The sequence below is a fragment of the Humulus lupulus genome, chromosome 4, assembly GCF_963169125.1.
Source record: "Humulus lupulus chromosome 4, drHumLupu1.1, whole genome shotgun sequence".
Lineage (NCBI taxonomy): Eukaryota > Viridiplantae > Streptophyta > Magnoliopsida > Rosales > Cannabaceae > Humulus > Humulus lupulus.
This window is the reverse complement of record NC_084796.1, coordinates 5,590,731-5,610,384: the sequence shown is the minus strand read 5'-3', so window position 1 is coordinate 5,610,384 and position 19,654 is coordinate 5,590,731. Positions and strand designations below refer to the sequence as shown.

Sequence of the window (19,654 nt, the reverse complement as noted above, 5' to 3'; positions counted from 1 at the left end):
TCAAAATTAATTTCGTTTTATACTTGCAGCCAAATAGATCTGTCTACATGCATATAGTTGATAAATTTCAATATCTTATAATTAATTCAAGGCATAGTGAACCATATTAAAGAGTTGACCAGATTAGCACCAAGTGCAATAAGTTTTCTTTCTTTTTAAAAGTTATATTGAACTACGTACAAACACAAAATGATATTGAAAGATATTATAATAAGAACAAACTTTATTTTGAATCTTAACAATTAATGTTCTTTAATTCTTGTTTTGTACTTCATTCAAATTTTTAAGGCACTAACATATTTCTCAAAAGAACACCAAAAATAGCATACACTTGAACCAACTTAACATCAGTCTTGCATCGAAAGAATTGCAGAAGTGGGAATTGGAACCTACTTCCGCCCTACCAGAGGTGATACGAGTCTGAGGGTGGGCTCGTATACGGTAGGGCGCAATATACGTCTTACCATGAGGTTCCACCCACTTCCCCAAAAGTCATGGAGTGAGGTAGAGAGGTATGGCTCGTTGAACTATGGTTCAAGCTCAAGTCCCACTAGGGCTCGAGCCAAGATAGCCGCTAGGGCTAAAATGGTCTCGAGAAGAAAATATATCAAAGGACAATAAAGAAGGCAACAATGTTATGGTGCATATGTTTTTTGTAGTTGTTGTAAAATCTGTAATAACTCAAGATCAAAACAACCAGATTGTTATAATGGTTAAGAACTTATCCCTGTAAATCAATGGCACTTATAGAACAAATTCTATTGTGCATAAAACAGAGTTGTAGAAGTTAGAAGAGAATCAAATCAGTCATATAAACCAAACACAAATATCAGTAATGAAATTAACCCAACACAGAACAATTATACTGGTTCAAGACCAAAGATCAATGTGATCTTTGACTCTACATCCAGTTTGAACACTATCTCTTTATTGAATGAATATGTAGCAATGAGTACAAAACAGTTGAGAAGTGGATCTTCAACTTAAGAGTCTTCAATGGAGGACTATCTCAAAACACTCAACCCCACCCTTGAGCCTAACACTTTCGAACAGTAGTGTTAGCTCAACTACAAAACCCTTTGATCTCACACTCTCTTTCTCTCTCTCTCTCTTGCTTCTTGATTCTGAAAATCACTCTGTTTTTCTCTTCTTCTTGTTGTGCTTGTTCCAGTCGAGAGCCCCTCTATATATAGGCAGCTAAACTGAGTTGAAGAGGCTCATAACTGAAAGTAGTTAAGTCAGTTAAGATTTAGAGGAATTAAAATACCACAGTAGTCAAGAACATGTAGTAGAATAACCAAAACAAGAGTCTTTGTAGGAAAGTTGATTAGAGATCGTTTTGTGGCTTGTTTTGTCGTTTTGTTGTTAGATGACTTTTCTTGGATTGCAATGAGGAGGCAAGCAATCACCATGAAAAGCCTTAGTGATGAGTTTGAAGCTAAAGGGCCTTTTTCAAAAGCTAAGAGTAAAAGCTTGAAATTGGCAAGCCGAGAAATGAAAAAGGCAGTGCCACCTCCTAAGTTTATGGAAGAGAAATAAGAACACAATTGGGAGAAAACAAATGAGTCTTTTCATACCTTTTGAGACCACTTTACTAATAACATAGCAATAAGATAAAGAAACTAAAATTGAAAACCATATCTTGATTGTTCATTTCATCCTCCATTTTTTGGGGTATTGTTTTCATAATTAGAACAATAAATGAAATGTTGAAAGAGCATGAAAGAAGTAAAGAAAAGAAGTCTTTTGAGAAAAGTGGTCCAAGTAATGGGAAGCACTTGGAATTTAATTTGGTTTATGCTGTGCAACGGTGGACAAAACTTTATACTTTGCATATAGGGACAATTTGACATTTAATAGGGTTATCCATTGTATTTAATAAGAATGGCGATTGGATTGTGATAAAATTGTGATATTGACTTGCCACAAAAAGTCTCTAGAAGTTAAGATAATACATCCAATCCATATTTTGGTGGAAATCGAGATATTTTAGAGTAACAATTAATACCCAATATATATTTTAAATCATCCATGTATTTGTTCCAGTAGGGGTTTCACTTTGAGCCTTATTGGTGAGACTCTCAGTGTTCTCGACCCGTGAACAGTTTAACAGTTTTCGGCGCGATTTTTTAGTATGACCGTGTATATTGTAGCTATTTAGAGCATATTACAAATTTTCAGAAAATTCCGAATAGTTACAGTACCGAAAACTAAGTTCAAACATGTTGTTGCATTCGTGACTAATTTTTTTTATGCGAGTGAAAAGCAACATGTTTGAACCTAGTTTTCGGTACTGTAAATTATTCAGAATTTTCTGAAAATTTGCAGGATGCTCCAAACAAGTACAATATACACGATCATAAAAAATCGTGCTGAAAACTGTTCACAGGTCGAGAACATTGAAGAGCCCCTACATGAGAGTTGTCCTATATATATTATGTATATATATTTTATGAAAATTTGCAGGATACTCTAAACAATTACAATATACACAGTCATAAAAAAAATCACACAAAAAACTGTTCACAGGTCGAGAACACTGAAGAGTCCCATCAGTAGGGTTTAAAGTGAAGCCCCTATATGAGAATTGTCTTACGATGTAGACGTAAATTTTGTGATTTCTTAATATAACTTGTTATATTCTGTCATGGCAGTTTGGTATGCTTGGCCACATTGATTGAACGGAAATGCCAACTTTAGCCGGATTGTAAAGTTAATATATTTCATTAGTTTCGAAGTTTTCTGTTCCCACATTGTGTGTACATTCCTATTTTGTGTTTTCCATATGTTATAAATAAAATATAGTACACTTTAATTTTTTAATTTATCTTAAAATATAAATATTTATAAATTAAATCACAATAAATGGCATTTAATAGTTAATAAATATTAAAGTAAGAGTCATGACACTCAAAAATCATTTATGACACTCTTAAATTTTTGGTGCAAAATATTTTATACCTTAATGTTGTGTCGAAGTAAGTAAATGTCATGTTTTTAATTAAATATGTAATTTAATAAATTACTGTTTTATTCTAAATATTTTAATATTATAATATATGTATATTAGTTTTGTTTAATTATTTTTTATTTTAAAATTATTTTGGTTATTTTTTTTTTTATGGTTTGTTGTATGATATACATACCATATAAATAATATAGCAACAAAACTTACAAAATTGTTACTCAAAAATGTATATCCTATATGTTAACAAAATTATATACTACCATTATATAAAATAAGATAGAAATTAAATATCATAAAAAAATAATATAACATACCATAAAAAAATATATACACTAATTGTAAAATAATATACGAACAACTCATAAAAAACTTTAAAAAATCAATATAATTTTAAAATAAAAATTAGTATTCATATGCTGTTGATGCGGTTCTTCACCAACAGGTAATTAAGAAAATAAGAGAAAGGGATTAGTGCTTAACTATGAACCGAAATAGATGAATGATCTTTGTAAATGGACTGGTGACACAATTACGTTTTTTAGGTGGTTCAAAGGTTAAAATCCTTCTACTCCACCAGCCAATATTATTGCTATATGCTTGGTATTCTTTTATAGGGTATTTCCTTACACAATAGAATCCAACCCTTTGCAACTCCCAGGGTCTCCATATTTATAGGAGAGGGCACCTGGGAGTTGGTAAGAAGGTCATCCCGTGACCTTCTTACCTATCATGTCACTTCTGTGACATTCATGATTAATTCCTAAAACCTGACACATGAAGTTTGGTCTAATCAATAGGTAAGGGGGATAATGGGCCGCACGGCCCAACCCAATCGTGGGTGCCTGAATACGCACGTTCATGCTGCGTGTCCGAGAAGTCAGGGATATATCAGACACGTGATGTCTGATATATGCACGTTTACCTTGCGTGGTTGACTTTATAAAAGGTCACAACCTCTAACTCTAGCTCGTACCACGAGCTGGATGCTTCCCTCGACCTGTGGCCTTCAGAGTCCAGACTCAGTCCTTAAGTAATCTTGGCGAACCTTTGGATACCCCGAGCTAACGAGGTAGGATCTGACGACAATAACTTCAGTCATGGGGGATCCACGTGGCTGATATAATTTAGGCCGTATCTCAGCTCGCTAATAGTCCGTTGGAAAATCAGGGTGTACATTTGCCCCCCAAGCCCCTGCTCGTGGTACACGACGTCGTGTAGAGCCACAGTAGGGGCTTTTAGGCTTCCCCACGAACTCTTCATATTCCACATTTTACGCAGGCGCCGAATACGTGGAACATCGTGGTTGGTGACGGTACGTCTTCCGAGAACCGCATTAAATGGCCTAGCCTATACTCAGCCGTCATTTCGTCTTTCGAGTGGAGAGCCTTGGATCCCACATCAGGGCAATCCAACAGCCCTCCTCACGTGGCCTTTCACGTATATAAAAGGGGTGGCCACCTTACGCATGGGTCACCCGTTCATTTGAATTTTTTTAGAATTTTCCTTCTTCTTCTCTCTTCTTCATCTTCAAAAGAAAAACCCTCTTCTTTCCAGCCGCCATTCCCAGCACTCAAGAAGTTCAGGTGCAAGGGCTCCCTTGAAGCTTTGGTATCAACTACTCCGACGAGGCCCCAACCCAGACCCCTTCATCCTTTTCTCAACCAGAATACTCCGTAAGTCCCATGACTGTGCATGTTTTGAGATTATTTTTCACTGTAGCCTAGGTAAATATTTACTGTAGCTGCATGCAAGGTTTTGTTGGTTTTTTGTGGGCATGAAGGGTGAAAGCCTTTTAGGTTAGGGTATCGCTTTTAGTAGAAAACCATTTAGGGACACGGTTTACAGGATGCATTTTCTGGGGAAATTTTCTGGGGAGGATTTTCGGTATGGTTGTTTAAAATATCCAGTATTTTTTGGTGCAAAACCGGGTAGGTTAGGTGACACGCCTCACAGACAGTTTTGCATCTCTTGCCTACTGAAACTTTCCCTCCAAGGCAAATTTTCACCCTGACCCTCTTGACACACAAATCCCGAGCAATCGGGGATCTGTTCATAGAACCGCGTGGTCTCACTTTCCAGAAGCTGAGATTACCTCAGCTCATGCAAAGGAAACTCCCCTTTTTGTTTTTGATTCTCCCTTATTCCTAGGTCACCTTTTCTGAAAATTTCTTCTTTTGTTCGCTAGGCGACCAGATGGGACCCAAGAAGAGCGCTTCTAAGAGGATCGCAGGCAGTTCGTCTTCCCAACAATCCAAGGGAAAAGAAGTGATGACGGACTCCCCAATTCCTGTCTTCGGGCCGGCCGTGGAGCAGGAGCTCTAGGTGGCGCCCGATGCTTTCTTCAAGGCTGAGAGGATCATCTCGAAGATCACTGACCAGGGGAAAGTGAATAAGATATTCCTTTCCCATCACATCGAACTGGGGAGGGGCGCCCTGATCGCTCGACCTCCCGCAGAAGGTGAGCGGAGCTGCGCGCTGCTCGACGAGGAGTTTGCGGCCTGGAGTGACGAGCACTTCAAGGCAGGGGCCTTCCTCCCGCTGGATCAATACTTTGCCGACTTCCTCAACTACGTGAGGTTGGCTCCTTTCCAGCTCCCCCCCAACTCCTATCGTTTGTTGGCGGGGTTGAGATATCTGTTCTTGAAACAGGAGTGGGAGGTCCTCACTCCGGCAGATATCTTATACTTTTTCTACCTCAAAGCCAGCCCAGAGCAGCGGGGGCGAGGCGACGGGTTCTATTACTTAACCTGGTTTCCAAATATGGCTGCAGTCATCGAGCTGCCCAGCCACCCCAACGACTTCAAAGACCAGTTCTTTATGTCCAAGGGGTTTCGCAACTGCGACCTGCACTACTTCAACCGTCCTCGTAAGTACCTTTCATCCTTAGCTCGTAAGTTAAGTATCGGTTAGCTCCCCCCTATATCCATTTCTGACTTAGAATAATTCTGCAGCTATCTTCGCGAGGACAAAAAAGTCTGTGATCCTCGGGAGCCAGTACGAGACACTGGCGGGCTTGCCCCCCAGTGAAAAGGACTATCGCCAGCTCGTGACAGACGAGACGATGCTGGCCTGCAAGCTGATCTCCCCAGGCCAGACTTTGAATCTGAGGAGACCCCGGGTGCCTCCCCCAGCTCGCGAGATGAGGGCCATCCCCGAGGAGGAGGTCGCGGGGGATGAGGACGAGGAGGACGAGGTGCCCCTCGTGAGGACGAGGAAGCGAGCACTGGAGGTCGCCCAAAGAACGAACGAGGAGAGGATCCGGTCCGGAGCAGCTGCAGGTCCCTCCGGCCAAGGTATCCCATATATGTTTAGGAACTTAGATAGGGCCACTGCAGACCCCCGACTAGCTAGGTTCAATCCCAAACAACTCGTCCAACGCCATCGAAGTGACCCAGACTTTTATGTAACCCTGCTCCATTGCGTCGACCGACTCGTGTTGGATTACGAAAGTAGCCGCCCTAGGGGTACCATAGTTGTAGACAACACCCTAGCCTTTAGGTCGGTTCTATTCGAGGAATATTGGACCAACCTTCGATCATGGCCATCACTCCGGGAGGGTGTCGTAGCTCCGGGTCTTAGGCAATACGTAGAGGAGTCTAGTCCTGAGCCAGCCTCGGATCCAGAACCCGCGCCAGCTCGAGAAGTAATTGTCTTAGATTCCCCCGTAGAAGCTCCAGGGCCGATGGTCGTGACCATAGATTCCCCTTCTAGCTCGGGGGGTAGGATTCCTTTTAGTATATATATATACTTGAGTTTCGCTTTTCCCCCCTTGTTTTTGTTTTTGCATGACTGCTTACTGATATATTGATGTTGTCTTTGTTTTGCCAGATGAGATGTCTCAGCCCGGGGGAAAAAATCTGCGAGCTATGTTCACCGGAGGGAACTCCTCAGCTGGGGCCTCTCGGCCCAAAATGAAGAAGCTCCGGGTGGCGAAGAAAGCCGCTGGGACCCCAACCAAGTCCCCTACAAAGGGGAAAGAGCAGACCCCAGCTGCCCAGACCAAGGAAACTGCACCTCTTGCTGTAGTGGGGAACATGCCCCCACCCCCTCCGCGAGCTCCGACCTTTGTCCGGGACACAGGGGCGGAGCTCGGGGCCTCAGCAACTGCGGCCCCCGAGGTGCGTATCCCAGTGGACCCCCAGGCCCTGGAGAAGATTCCAGATGTCTTTCGGGGGACGGTGTATGAGACGACGAGCTACGCCGTCGACCACTTCACCCGCTTCACTGAGAGAGAGCTGCGGGCCATCGAAACAAGGAGCCCAGTGGGCGTAATGGAATCTTCATTGGGCATGGCCCTAACGGTAAGCTGACTTTACCCTTTTATGATTTTTAATTATCATGCCTTGCCCTGTTTTTCCTCTTTTTTTTTTCTAAGGCAGTTGCCTCTCTGTTTTTGCAGAGCGTCTTGGCCCTTCACCGGAGCATAGCCAGGTCCAGGGCCCAGCTCGAGGATATGAGGGGCGAGCATCAGGCGGTTTTGGCCGCCCATCAAACTTCCTTGCAGACGGCCCAACAGAAGGAAAAAGAAGCCAAGGATGCTCTGGCGGCCGTGCAGGTCGAGCTGGAAGAAGCCTGTCCCAAGCTTCAAGAGGCCGAGGCTACCAAAGCCGCCCTTGCTGCCGCGCTGGTCGAGCTAGACTCTGCGAAGGCTGGGGCCGAGGAGGCTAAGGCCGCCTTGGAAACGGAGAAGGCAGCTTCCAGCACCGCCATGGAGGACATGCTCTACCACTGCTGGGTCTATAACCCGGACGACGACTTCTCCTTCTTAGGAGCGGACGGGGAGGTCTTCCTGGAGGGGTTCAAAGCTTGCCTCCAGCAGGAGACACCTTCTGAGACCGGGGAGGCACCTGCCGTGGCCGAGCAGGAGGGCGAGACAGCGACCTCCTCGGGGCAGCCTGGTGGAGCTTAGGGCCTTTCTTTTTCGCACCCATTCCTTTAATATTCTCATCATTTTTTTTTGTGTAACTTTGCATGAGGTTTTTCTACCTCGAGACAATCGGTTTTATCAATTTTTACTTTTAATTAGTTTATTTCCTTTTGCCTTTACGCATTTTAGTTACTACTTTGAAAAACTTAGTTCGCGTTAATTTCTATCAATTTCTCGTGCTCTTTAAGAAAAACAACGATCAATCGATTTAAATTAACTTCTAAGTTTTATGACCTGGTTATGTCCAGGAACTTAGTTTGAAAACTTAGTTCGCGTTAATTTTTATCAATATCTCGTGCTCTTTAAGAAAAACATCGATCAATCGATTTAAATTAACTTATAAGTTTTATGACCTGGTTATGTCCAGAACTTAGTTTGAAAACTTAGTTCGCGTTAATTTTTATCAATATCTTGTGCTCTTTAAGAAAAACAACGACCAATCGATTTGAATTAACTTCTAAGTTTTATGACTTGGTTATGTCCAGGACCTTAGTTTGAAAACTTAGTTCGCGTTAATTTTTATCAATATCTCGTGCTCTTTAAGAAAAAAAACGATCAATCGATTTGAATTAACTTCTAAGTTTTAGAACCTGGTTATATCCAGGGCAGAGCTTAGTTCGCGTTAATCCTTTATCAATATCTCGCGCTTTTTAAGAAAAACAACGATTAATCGATTTGAATTAACTTCTAAGTCTTTAAGGCGACCTGGTTATATCCAGGCACCATATGCCTCCCAAGTAACTAGGAAATGGTCTTTCATGGTTACTTTAGATTACACTTGTAAATATGTACAATCATAAACGAAAAGTTAATTCTCATTGCTTAATACATAAAAAATGGCCTTTTAGGCCTTACAAGGGGGTCATTGATAATATCTTTTCAAATGGATGACGTTCCAAGTTTGTGGGACTGCCCCTCCATCGAGCTGAGCTAATTTGTACATTCCTTCTTTAATGACCTCGATGATTTGATATGGCCCTTCCCAGTTCGGTCCCAATACTCCATCTTTGGGATCTTTACCGGCTAAGAAAACCCTTCTGAGGATCAGGTCGCCAATGCTAAAGGTGCGCTTTTTGACTTTTGAGTTGAAATAACGAGTGATTTTTTGCTGGTAATGTGCGAGCTGAAGTTGCGAATCTTCTCGTCTTTCATCAACCAAGTCAAGGGAAGCGCAAAGTAGTTTGTGGTTGCGGTCCTGGTCATATGCCTGGACTCTATGCGAAGGTACCTTAATCTCCACAGGGAGGACTACCTCACTCCCAAAAGCCAGGGAGAAAGGAGTATGACCCGTAGGAGTCCGATGCGAGGTCCGGTATGCCCACAGAACCTGGGGGAGCTGTTCTGGCCAGACCCCCTTGGCTTCGTCTAGTCTCTTCTTGAGGCTCGCCTTTAGGGTCTTATTGACGGCCTCGACCTGGCCATTTGCCTGAGGATAGGCCACAGACGAGAATCTTTTCATGATCCCGTACCTTTCGCAAAATTCGATGAATAGGTCGCTGTCGAACTGAGTCCCATTGTCGGAAACGATTTTCTTGGGCAGCCCGAATCGGCAGATAATGCTCTTAACCACGAAGTCGAGGACTTTTTTGGAAGTTATTGTTGCCAAAGGTTCTGCCTCAGCCCACTTCGTGAAGTAGTCGATGGCCACCATAGCGTATCGGACCCCGCCCTTTCCAGTAGGGAGGGCACCAACCAAGTCGATTCCCCAGACCGCAAATGGCCACGGGGAAGAGATCATCTTCAGCTCGACTGGGGGAGCTCAGGCAACTGTGGCGAACCGCTGGCACTTGTCACATTTCTTGACATATGAGATCGAGTCCTTGGACAGAGTGGGCTAGTAATACCCTTGCCTTAAGACCTTTAGGGCCAAGCTTTGCCCCCCAGTGTGATCCTCGCAAAAGCCCTCGTGCACTTCCTGCAGGATGGCCTTTGCTTCGCCTGGAAGAACACATCGTAGAAGAGGTAGGGAGTGCCCACGCCGGTATAGCACCCCGTCTACCACTGTATACCTTGGGGCCTGGTACATTACCCGCCGCGCATCATTACGCCCTTCAGGTAGCTTCCCCTCGGTGAGATACTCAAGGATGGGGGTCATCCAGGTCGGCCTAGCGTCGATCATCTCGACCTCCGTCCTGACTTCTTCTATACTTGGTTTTTCCAAGAACTCTACCGGAACTAACCCCAAAGCCTCCGTCTCCCCGGAGGTGGCGAGCTTGGCAAGAGCGTCTGTGTTAGCGTTCTGTTCCTGAGGTATCTGCTCGATTAGCACTTGTCGGTGGATTTTGATATAAACCGATTTAGGGCTGCCACCCTTCCTGTCAGGCCTTGGACATCTTTACGCGACCTGGGTGAAGGAAGCTCGAGCAATGACCTGATCTTGTCTGGGTTTGCCTTGATTCCTCGGGTATTGACGATGAAACCCAGGAACTTTCCAGATGCGATTCCAAAGGTGCACTTCTGAGGGTTAAGCCTCATGCCGTATTCCCGTAGTATCCTGAAGCATTCTTCCAGGTCGGAAACATGGTTATCGGCAGTCTTTGACTTGACTAGCATGTCGTAAACGTACACTTCCATGTTCTTCCCGATTTGGTTGGCGAACATTCTATTTACTAACCTCTGGTATGTAGCGCCAGCGTTCTTCAGCCCGAATGACATGACCTTGTAACAATAGATGTTAGTCGGGGTCATGAAGCTGGTGTGCTCCTGGTCCGCCGGATTCATGGCGATCTGATTGTAGCCTGAGTATGCGTCCATAAAGGACATGAGCTCATGCCCCGCCATGGCATCCACCAATTGGTCAATCCTTGGCAAGGGAAAACAATCTTTGGGGCAGGCTTTATTCAGGTCGGAGAAGTCGATGTAGGTCCGCCACTTCCCGTTGGGCTTCGGGACCAGCACGGGGTTGGCGACCCAAATCGGAAACTTGGCTTCACGGATAAAGCCGCATTTCTTGAGCCGGGCTACTTCTTCCTCTAAGGCCTCAGCCCGGGTTGTTCTCAGGCGCCTCTACTTCTGGGACTTCGCAGGAACGCTCTTGTCCAGATGAAGGGTGTGCATGATGACATTTGGACTGATTCCCACCATGTCCTCGTGTGACCACGCAAACACATCCAGGTTATCCTGCAGAAATCTGATCAGCTCCGCTTTCCTCTTGTTACAGAGGCTTTTCCCGAGCTTGACCATCCGTGAAGGGTTTTGTGGATCGATGCTTACTTCCTCGAGCTCTTCAATGGCCTGGAGCTCGGACTTATCCTCACCTATTCGGGGGTTAATATCCTCACTTAAGACGATATTTTCCCCTTCAGCGCTCTGAGGTTTTTCAATCTCAGGATCAGCTAAAGGTTCCTGAGATTCCTCTCCTCCACCTTGGATGGCCATTGCTAGCTGCCCGGGTTTCGATTTTCCCTTCATGGAAATGCTGTTGCATTCCCTGGCAGCGAGCTGATCGCCACAGACCGTGCATATCCCCGTGGAAGAAGGGAATTTCAGCGCGAAGTGGCGAACGAAGGTGATGGCCTCAAAAGCTATGAGTGTGGGTCAGCCCAAAATAACATTATACGCAGCGGGGCAGTCGATGACCACGAACTCGAGGAGTTTGGAGACTGTCCGAGGCCTTTCTCCTAAGGTGATCACCAGCTCGATAGTCCCTATGGCCGCTGATCCTTCTCCCGAAAAACCATACAGCATCATGGAGGTCGCCTTCAGCTCGGCGACAGTCAAACCCATCTTCTCCAGTGTGGACCGGAATAGAAGGTTTACCGAGCTCCCATTATCGATCAGCACCCTCCTAACCCTCCGATTAGCGAGCAGAACTGCTACGACCACAGGGTCGTTATGAGGGAACTGGACATGGCCTGCATCTTCTTCTGTAAAAATGATCGGTTGCCTCTCCAATCGCTGCTGCTTTGGCAGACGCTGCTCCAGGACGAACTCTACTCCATTATGCGCCTTGAGTTCGTTTACGTATCTCTTTTGGGCACCCCTGATCGCGCCAGCTAAATGCGGACCTCCAGAGATTGTGGATATCTCTCCTCCTATCACTGGAGGAGGACGTCTTGATCTATCCGAGACTCGGGCTGATTGACCGGGACTTCCGGAGCATGTCGGCTTGCTGGAACCCTATTCCGCGCGTACTGAGTCAAGGGGCCGGCTCTGATGAGAGTTTCGATCTCATCTTTCAAATGCCTACAATCATCAGTATTTTGGCCAACGTCGTTGTGAAAACGGAAAAACTTGGAGGTGTCTCTCTTCCCCTTCTGGTGCTTCAACGGCTCCGGCTTCTTCCAGGGGAGGCGAGCAGAATTCGCCAGGAAGATGTTCTCCCTAGAGTGGGTGAGCTCTGTATAAGTCGCGTAGACCGGCTTAAATTTTTCTACGGACTTATTCTTCTTTGGGCCGTGCTGGTTGCCCTCACCGTTCCCCTTTCTTTTGCCTCCACCGAACTGGTTATTCTGTGTAACGTTCTGGGTCGCTGTCACGACCTCCGTTCCCACTCCAGCGGGCTGCTCAGGGACCTGGCTGGTTCCTGCAGCTGAGGCTTGGGCTTCCTCCAAGTTGATCCATCCTTGGGCCTTATTCAGGAATTCATTTACTGAGCTGACTCCTTTCCTTTGTATTTCGTTCCAGAGTCCCCCTTCGACGAGGATTCCAGTCCTCAAAGCCATGAGCTTGGAGCTGTCATCTGCGTCTCTGGCCCGAGCAGCGACATTCGCGAACCTGCTCAGGTAAGCCTTCAAAGGCTCGTCGGGCTGCTGCCTCACGTTAGCCAGAGAGTCAGCCTTGACGCGGGCAGCCTGGGAGGCTAGGAATGCCCTCTTGAAGTCTGCAGAGAAAGTTTTCCAGGAGCTGATTGATTGTTTCTTGCTTTGTTTGAACCATTGTGTGGCTGGTTCGATCAATGTGGAGGGAAATATCAAACATCTCAGCTTAGGACCAATGTTGTGGGCCATCATCAGGGTATTGAACATCCCCAGATGATCGACGGATCTCCGTCCCCGTTGAATTTGGACAGGTGCGGCATACGGAAACTGGGTGGGTATGCCGTTGCTGCTATGCTGGGGGCGAAGAGCTCCAGCTCGTCCCCCGAATCATATTCGTCTTTCTCTTTCTCCGACAGGAGCTTCCTCATTAGCTCCTCCATCTGAGCCAAACGCTCGAGGGTTTTGTCCTGATTTCCTTGGTTATTTCGGGGCTGCTTAACAACTCCGGATCCACTGAGTACGTTTGGTGGGTTATTGCCCCTCCTATCTTGAGATAGGTTATTTGGGGCGTTCCCGCCGTTACGCACCTCGGACAGGTCTCCCCCTGAGCGAGCATGGCTGCCACCACCTACTGGTTCCCCTCTATGAGAGTTAAGGCGATCTCGAAGGTCTCCCCTCTGGGTGGCTTGAGGACTTTGCGCTGAGCTTAAGCGTTGACGCAGGTCTCCGTCAGAAAGGTCGCTCCGGCGATTGCCGGTCCAATAGCTCCCATTAGAAAAGCTCGGAATCCGCCTTTGGGGGTGAGGATTCGGGCTCTCTCTCGGCGCCCTGCCACGTCGGGAAGGTCCTGCAGACGGCGGGTTTCTCCTGCTGCTTCCATAAGCTGGAATGTCTCGGATGGGCCGAGGAGAAGACAGATATCTTATTGGAGATGGAGGATGCCTGACCGGAGATGCAATCCTGGTTCCGTCAGGGCGGATCAAGTTAGGTGGGGGCCTTTCGGCCCTGCCAACCTGCGGGACCCGCGCCTGGCGATCTGGACGAGACGCAGGACGGCTGGTGGGGACGGGCTGATGCTGTGAGCCCTCCCCGGATCTCCTTCTGGAATTCCCTCGAGCTCTCCTGGGCGCGCTCGAGGCTGGTTGGGAGCTGGGAGTTGAAGTTCGGACCGAGCAGCTATACTGTTGTTCGGCTCTAGGCATTTCTTCGAAGTTTGCCTCTCGACGGAGCGATGAGGGAATAGAGTTGGATGCCGGTGGTCTGTCTGAGCGGCTAGGCCTGGACCGATTACCCCGGCGGGACTTATGAGTCTCGCCTTGCCTCTTTCCAACGTTAGCGTCGGTTGTAAGAGGGGGTAGTCGGGCCAACACCTCTTTAATCTACTGACTAGATTTCGCTAGTTGGCTCCTCAGCTGAGCGTTTCCATTTCTACCGCATTGTAAAAATCTGGGTTTGGATTAGGTGGTCGGGGCACCGAACTTCCAGTGTCATCTTGGCCCACCGGCTGTTTGTCCGGCCGCTGCTGGACCTTAGGAATTTGTTCACCGGAGATGGCGGTATGATGAGCCTCCTATCCATCATGTTGTTCTGCCTTGTTACCGTGTCTTGATCGAGTGGTCACCATAGTTGGATGTTTGCGATAACACCAATCTAACTAGCACTCAATGAAAGCACCAAACTGTTGACGCGGTTCTTCGCCAACAGGTAATTAAGAAAATAAGAGGAAATGATTAGTGCTTAACTATGAACCGAAATAGATGAATGATCTTTGCAAATAGACTGGTGACACAATTACGTTTTTTAGGTGGTTCAAATGTTAAAATCATTCTACTCCACCAGCCAATATTATTGCTATATGCTTGGTATTCTTTTATAGGGTATTTCCTTACACAATAGAATCCAACCCTTTGCAACTCTCAGGGTCTCCATATTTATAGGAGAGGGCACCTGGGAGTTGGTAAGAAGGTCATCCCGTGACCTTCTTACCTATCATGGTTACCAACTCTGTCACTTCTGTGACATTCATGATTAATTCCTAAAACCTGACACATGAAGTGTGGTCTAATCAATAGGTAAGGGGGATAATGGGCCGCACGACCCAACCCAATCGTGGGTGCCTGAATACGCACGTTCATGCTGCGTGTCCGAGAAGTCAGGGATATATCAGACACGTGATGTCTGATATATGCACGTTTACCTTGCGTGGTTGACTTTATAAAAGGTCACAGCCTCCAACTCTAGCTCGTACCACGAGCTGGATGCTTCCCTCGACCTGTGGCCTTCAGAGTCCAGACTCAGTCCTTAAGTAATATTGGCGAACCTTTGGATACCCCGGGCTAACGAGGTAGGACCTGACGACAACAGCTCCCGTCATAGGGGATCCACGTGGCTGATATAATTTAGGCCGTATCTCAGCTCGCTAATAGCCCGTTGGAAAATCAGGGCGTGCACATGCCATTATATTAAAGTCGCTCCTAAATAAATAAAGAATATGATAGAAAAAATCAATTTAGTTATTCACCCTGGTGTCATGTTTTTTGTTTTGAGTTTTCCATAAAGAAATCATCCATAAGTAGTGACATTTATGTAAGTAAATCACCCAAATTAATGTTGTATTAGTAGGATTTTTCACCTAATCCAAATTCTCATTTAATACATATTATTATTATTATAAAAAACAATATTGGAAATTGCAATTCTTATCTATCGAGGTTCCATCCAAATAATATGAGGCTGGCATTATTATACATATATATTTTTAAATGGCATTATTATATATGTGTCAAAAAAATACAACTTCAAATAATAGAAATTAAAAAAAAAATCATAATAAATTCCTAAAAAGACCACCAAAAATCGCATATTCATGAAGCAGCCTAACATCAGCTTTGCACCGAAGAAATTGTGGAAAGAAAAGCCAAAAACCGGTCAACATCACAAACCCAATAGTCAACACTGCTGACACCACCCTTGGAAGCCGCCACGTGTCATTCAAAGCCTTCTTGAGAGTAATCTCGACCGTCAAACAAAGTCCATGGAGAACGAAGAAAGACGTCACCTCCCACGTGGGCGGCACGCGCGCCATGTAATAGTAAATGAGCTCGTGAACGAGGCCGGAGACCAGGAAGGTTCCATTGATGGCTGGGACCGGAGCCCACTTTCGGCCCAGAAAAGGTGATGCGAATCTGAGGGTGGGTTCGTATACGGTGGGGCGCAGTATACGCGTTACCATGAGGTTCCACCTTCGTCCCCAGAAGTCTTGGAGTGAGGTCGAGAGGTATGGCTCGTTGAACTGTGGCTCGAGCTCAAGTCCCACCAAGGCTCGAGCCAAGGCAGCCACTGTGGCCAAAATGATCTCGAGGAGTAAATATATCAAAAAACAGAAAATAACCAAAACGACATTTGGGTGAATGTGTTGTTTTTGATCAAGAACTTTAAGTAGAATGGCCAAAAGAAGAGCTTTTGTTGGGAAGTTGATTAGAGGTCGTTTTGTGGCTTCTTTTGTCGTTTTATGAGATGGGTTTTCTTTGTTTTGACTAGCTTTTCTTGAAGATTGTGAGTTTGGTGAAGGTGGGTTCGTGTCGTTTTGAGATGGGTTTTGTTTGATCTCTATGGGGAGGCAAGCAATGGCCATGAAAAGACCAAATGAGATTGATGGGTTTGGTGAAGATAAAGGGCCTTTTTCGAAAGCTAAGAGTAAAAGCTTGAAGTTAGCTAGCCAAGAAATGAAAAAGGCAGTTCCACCTCCGAAGTTTATGGAATTGAGTTTGAGAGGAAGAAAGAGAAAGAGGAAGACAATTGGGAGAAAACAAAGGAGTCTTTTCATGCCTTTGGAGACCACTTTACTCATAACATAGCAATAAGATAAAGAAACCAAGATTGAAAGCCATACCTTGATGAAGTTGCTCAATTCGTCCTCCATTCTAGGGTTTGTGTTCTTTGGGTCAAATTTGTATTTGGAAATGGTAAAAGGGCATGAGAGAAAGCAGAGAAGAAGAGACTATTGAGAAAATGGGGTAAGTGGTATGGACTTGGAATTAAATTCGATGCGGAGATCCAATAAATGTGGAGTATGGGCTTTATATATATATATAAATATAACTTGTGCAAGAGGACATGGACACATGGACAAATGGACAAATTGAGTGTTAATTAATTATGGGGAAATTTGCGGCATAAATACTCATTTTGTTCATTTTGTTGCTAATAATTACCTAATTTTTAAAAATTGCGGCATAAATACTTATTTTGTTCATTTTGTTGCTAATAAGTACCCAATTTTTAAAAATTGCTGCATTAATACTCAAAATTTCACTTTTTAGACTCTGCCGTTGGTACCCACTTAACAGAGTTACTATTAAGGACACGTGTACTGTCCTGATAATTCTTCTTTTTTTTCACCTAATTAATTAAGAAAATACATAAAACTAATTAAAATAAAAATTAGTACTATAAAGTCTTACAGACAGATGACATCTGATAGTAAGTACTCTAAAATTTCCTCTTGGACTTTTTATCGGGCTAAAAATAAAGCTAGACACATTATTGATGGTACTTATTGTATTTTCTTAATTAATTAGGTGAAAAAAAAGAAGAATTATCAGGACAGTACACCTGTCCTTAATAGTAAAAAAAAGTTGAATTTTGAGTATTAATGCAGCAATTTTTAAAAATTGGGTACTTATTAGCAACAAAATGGGTATTTATGCCGCAATTTTTAAAAATTGAGTACTTATTAGCAACAAAATGAACAAAATGAGTATATATGCCGCAAATTTCCCTTAATTATAAGTATGCTATTGAATATTGATCATATTTAATGAGGGTCGAATTGATGGGGAATTAGATAATAAAATTAGAATAGTTAGTATTTTTGTCCCCACGAATTATTAAATTTTGTCCATTAAAATATATGACATGTTAAAATTTTCGTTGAGCTTTTTTATTTACAGACAAATAGCTCTTCTATTAGCTTCTGTTTTATTTTTCTGTTTAAACTCTGATGTGGTATTCTGACGTCAATTCTGAATATAGAAAATTTATATTTTTGTTCCTTTGAACTTTGATTACTACAAAATTGTATCATCTTTTATTGAAAAAAATAATTTAAAATTTAAAAAAGTGTATTTTTCATTAATTCTTATAAAAAATATTAATTGAAATTTTAAAAAATTAAATAAAAGTCATTTAAACTCGAATAAAATCTTTAAGATTTACTCTAGATTAAAAAAAAAAAAAAAACCAAATATCTAACTAATATAAATGAAATAAAAAATCATATATCAAATTGAAATTCACTTAAGATATTAAAAAAATAAATATGAATGAAATAAATAAATTAAATATAAATAAAATCTTAATTAATTCAATAGACCCATATTAGAAACCTATTTATTTTTGTTATAAAGTAAAAAAGAAACGATTCCTTTATGCTGAGATTTGAGTTGCACGACTCTAATTATTTTATTTTCTTATAATTTTTCTTATCTTTTATTTAAAAAAAATATGTATAATGTGATTTGAATTTGAATGTATATTTAGTTTTTTTTTTTGACAAAGAATGTATATTTTAGTTTGGTATTTAGGTTTTAATTTTGGATTTTAATAAATTAAATTATTAAAAATTCGAACTAATACTAAGATTTTTTTTCAAATATTTAACATTTTTCTTTTAAATGTTACTATTTCAATTTTAATTTGATTTTAATTTTTGATTTTTTTAAAAAAATTATTAGGTTTGAATTTATTTTTAAATAATTAATACAAAAAGTAGATTTTTTTTAAAAAAAATAATAGATTTTTCTAATAAAAAAGGGACACGATTTGGTAATAGTCAAAATTCAAGAGTAAAAATGCTAATTTATCAGAATTTACAATGCCACATTAGCGTTTAAACGATAAAATAGAAAAAACTTAACAAAAGAATTTAGTTTCTGTAAATGATATATTTCATGGGGAGTTTTTAATAAGTCATATGTTTTAAGGGGCACGATTTGGTAGTATCATAAATTCAGGAGAGGAATGCTAATTATTCATAAAATTATGATATTAGTCACATGCGACAATAGTGTCTAGAAAGTTCACACCTTCAATCAAATTTTACTAAATTAGAGATGCTTTTTTTTAAAAGGTACTAAATTAAAGATACTTAAGAGTCATGACACACTCATACATCACACAAAATAATATGTTATATTAATACTAATTATTTATAGGGAAGAAGAAGATTATTTGTAGAATGTTCTGGTGATTTCTTTGAATTTCCCGCTCTTTTTTCAGCTTGAGCTGGAGCTATGGCAGGAAGATCGAGATTGAAGAAGAAATCGCCAGGGAAGAAGAAGAAAGAGCCATCTTCTACGGATCCAGTCCTCAAAGTAAAATCTATGGCTGGCATCTTAGGGGTGGAGGCAATGGTGTTTGAGGGAGAAAAGGATTCAGAGCGAAGTCGACTGGAAGAATCTAATGAAGATATTTTGCAGAAATCGTCTACTCAATCTAGGGATGGAGCAGAACTGGAGCAATCTGAGGGACCTAATCCGACTTCTCAATCGATGAATGATATAGAGGGGAATCAAGAGGGAGTGGTTCGTAGGTCCTTGGTGAAACAAACTCTTACTAATTGGCTGGGAGTCCTAAAAGGAGACTTAGGGAAGCACGAGCAATCAGGTACATCCAACTCTAATGCAGTTCCTCATATTGAGACTAATTGTATTAAAATAGAAGCGGAAGATATTGAAGATGAGATTCAATACTGGCAATCAGCTTTGGTTTGCTATGTTCTGGGAGCGAACCCACCGATTTCAGTGATGGAAGGTTATTTCCGAAGAATCTGGAGGGATAAGGGAATTAATAAACTAGCTCTATTAGCTCCAGGGGTGTTCATTGTCAGATTTACTTCGATGGAGCAGAGGGATGGAATTTTGAATGGGGGATATCAGTTCTTTGATCGGAAACCGCTTATCATGAAAAGCTGGGATCCTCACTCAAAGTTTACTAAAGAAACAGTAATGTCGATTCCGATTTGGGCGCAATTAAGTAATCTAGAGCTGAAATACTGGG

At 42.8% G+C, this 19,654-nt stretch overlaps 1 protein-coding gene and 1 pseudogene across 1 annotated transcript; both read right to left on the bottom strand.

Annotated features, from left to right (window-relative positions):
- Nucleotides 1-347: 347 nt before the first annotated feature.
- On the bottom strand, nt 348-1,870 carry LOC133831803 (acyl-CoA--sterol O-acyltransferase 1-like; annotated as a pseudogene).
- A 13,306-nt stretch (nt 1,871-15,176) lies between these two features.
- On the bottom strand, nt 15,177-16,637 carry LOC133829792 (acyl-CoA--sterol O-acyltransferase 1-like). Its single transcript, XM_062259588.1, has one exon. The coding sequence runs from the start codon at nt 16,515-16,517 to the stop codon at nt 15,420-15,422; it is 1,098 nt and encodes a 365-aa protein (XP_062115572.1). The 5' UTR covers nt 16,518-16,637; the 3' UTR covers nt 15,177-15,419.
- Nucleotides 16,638-19,654: the final 3,017 nt, after the last annotated feature.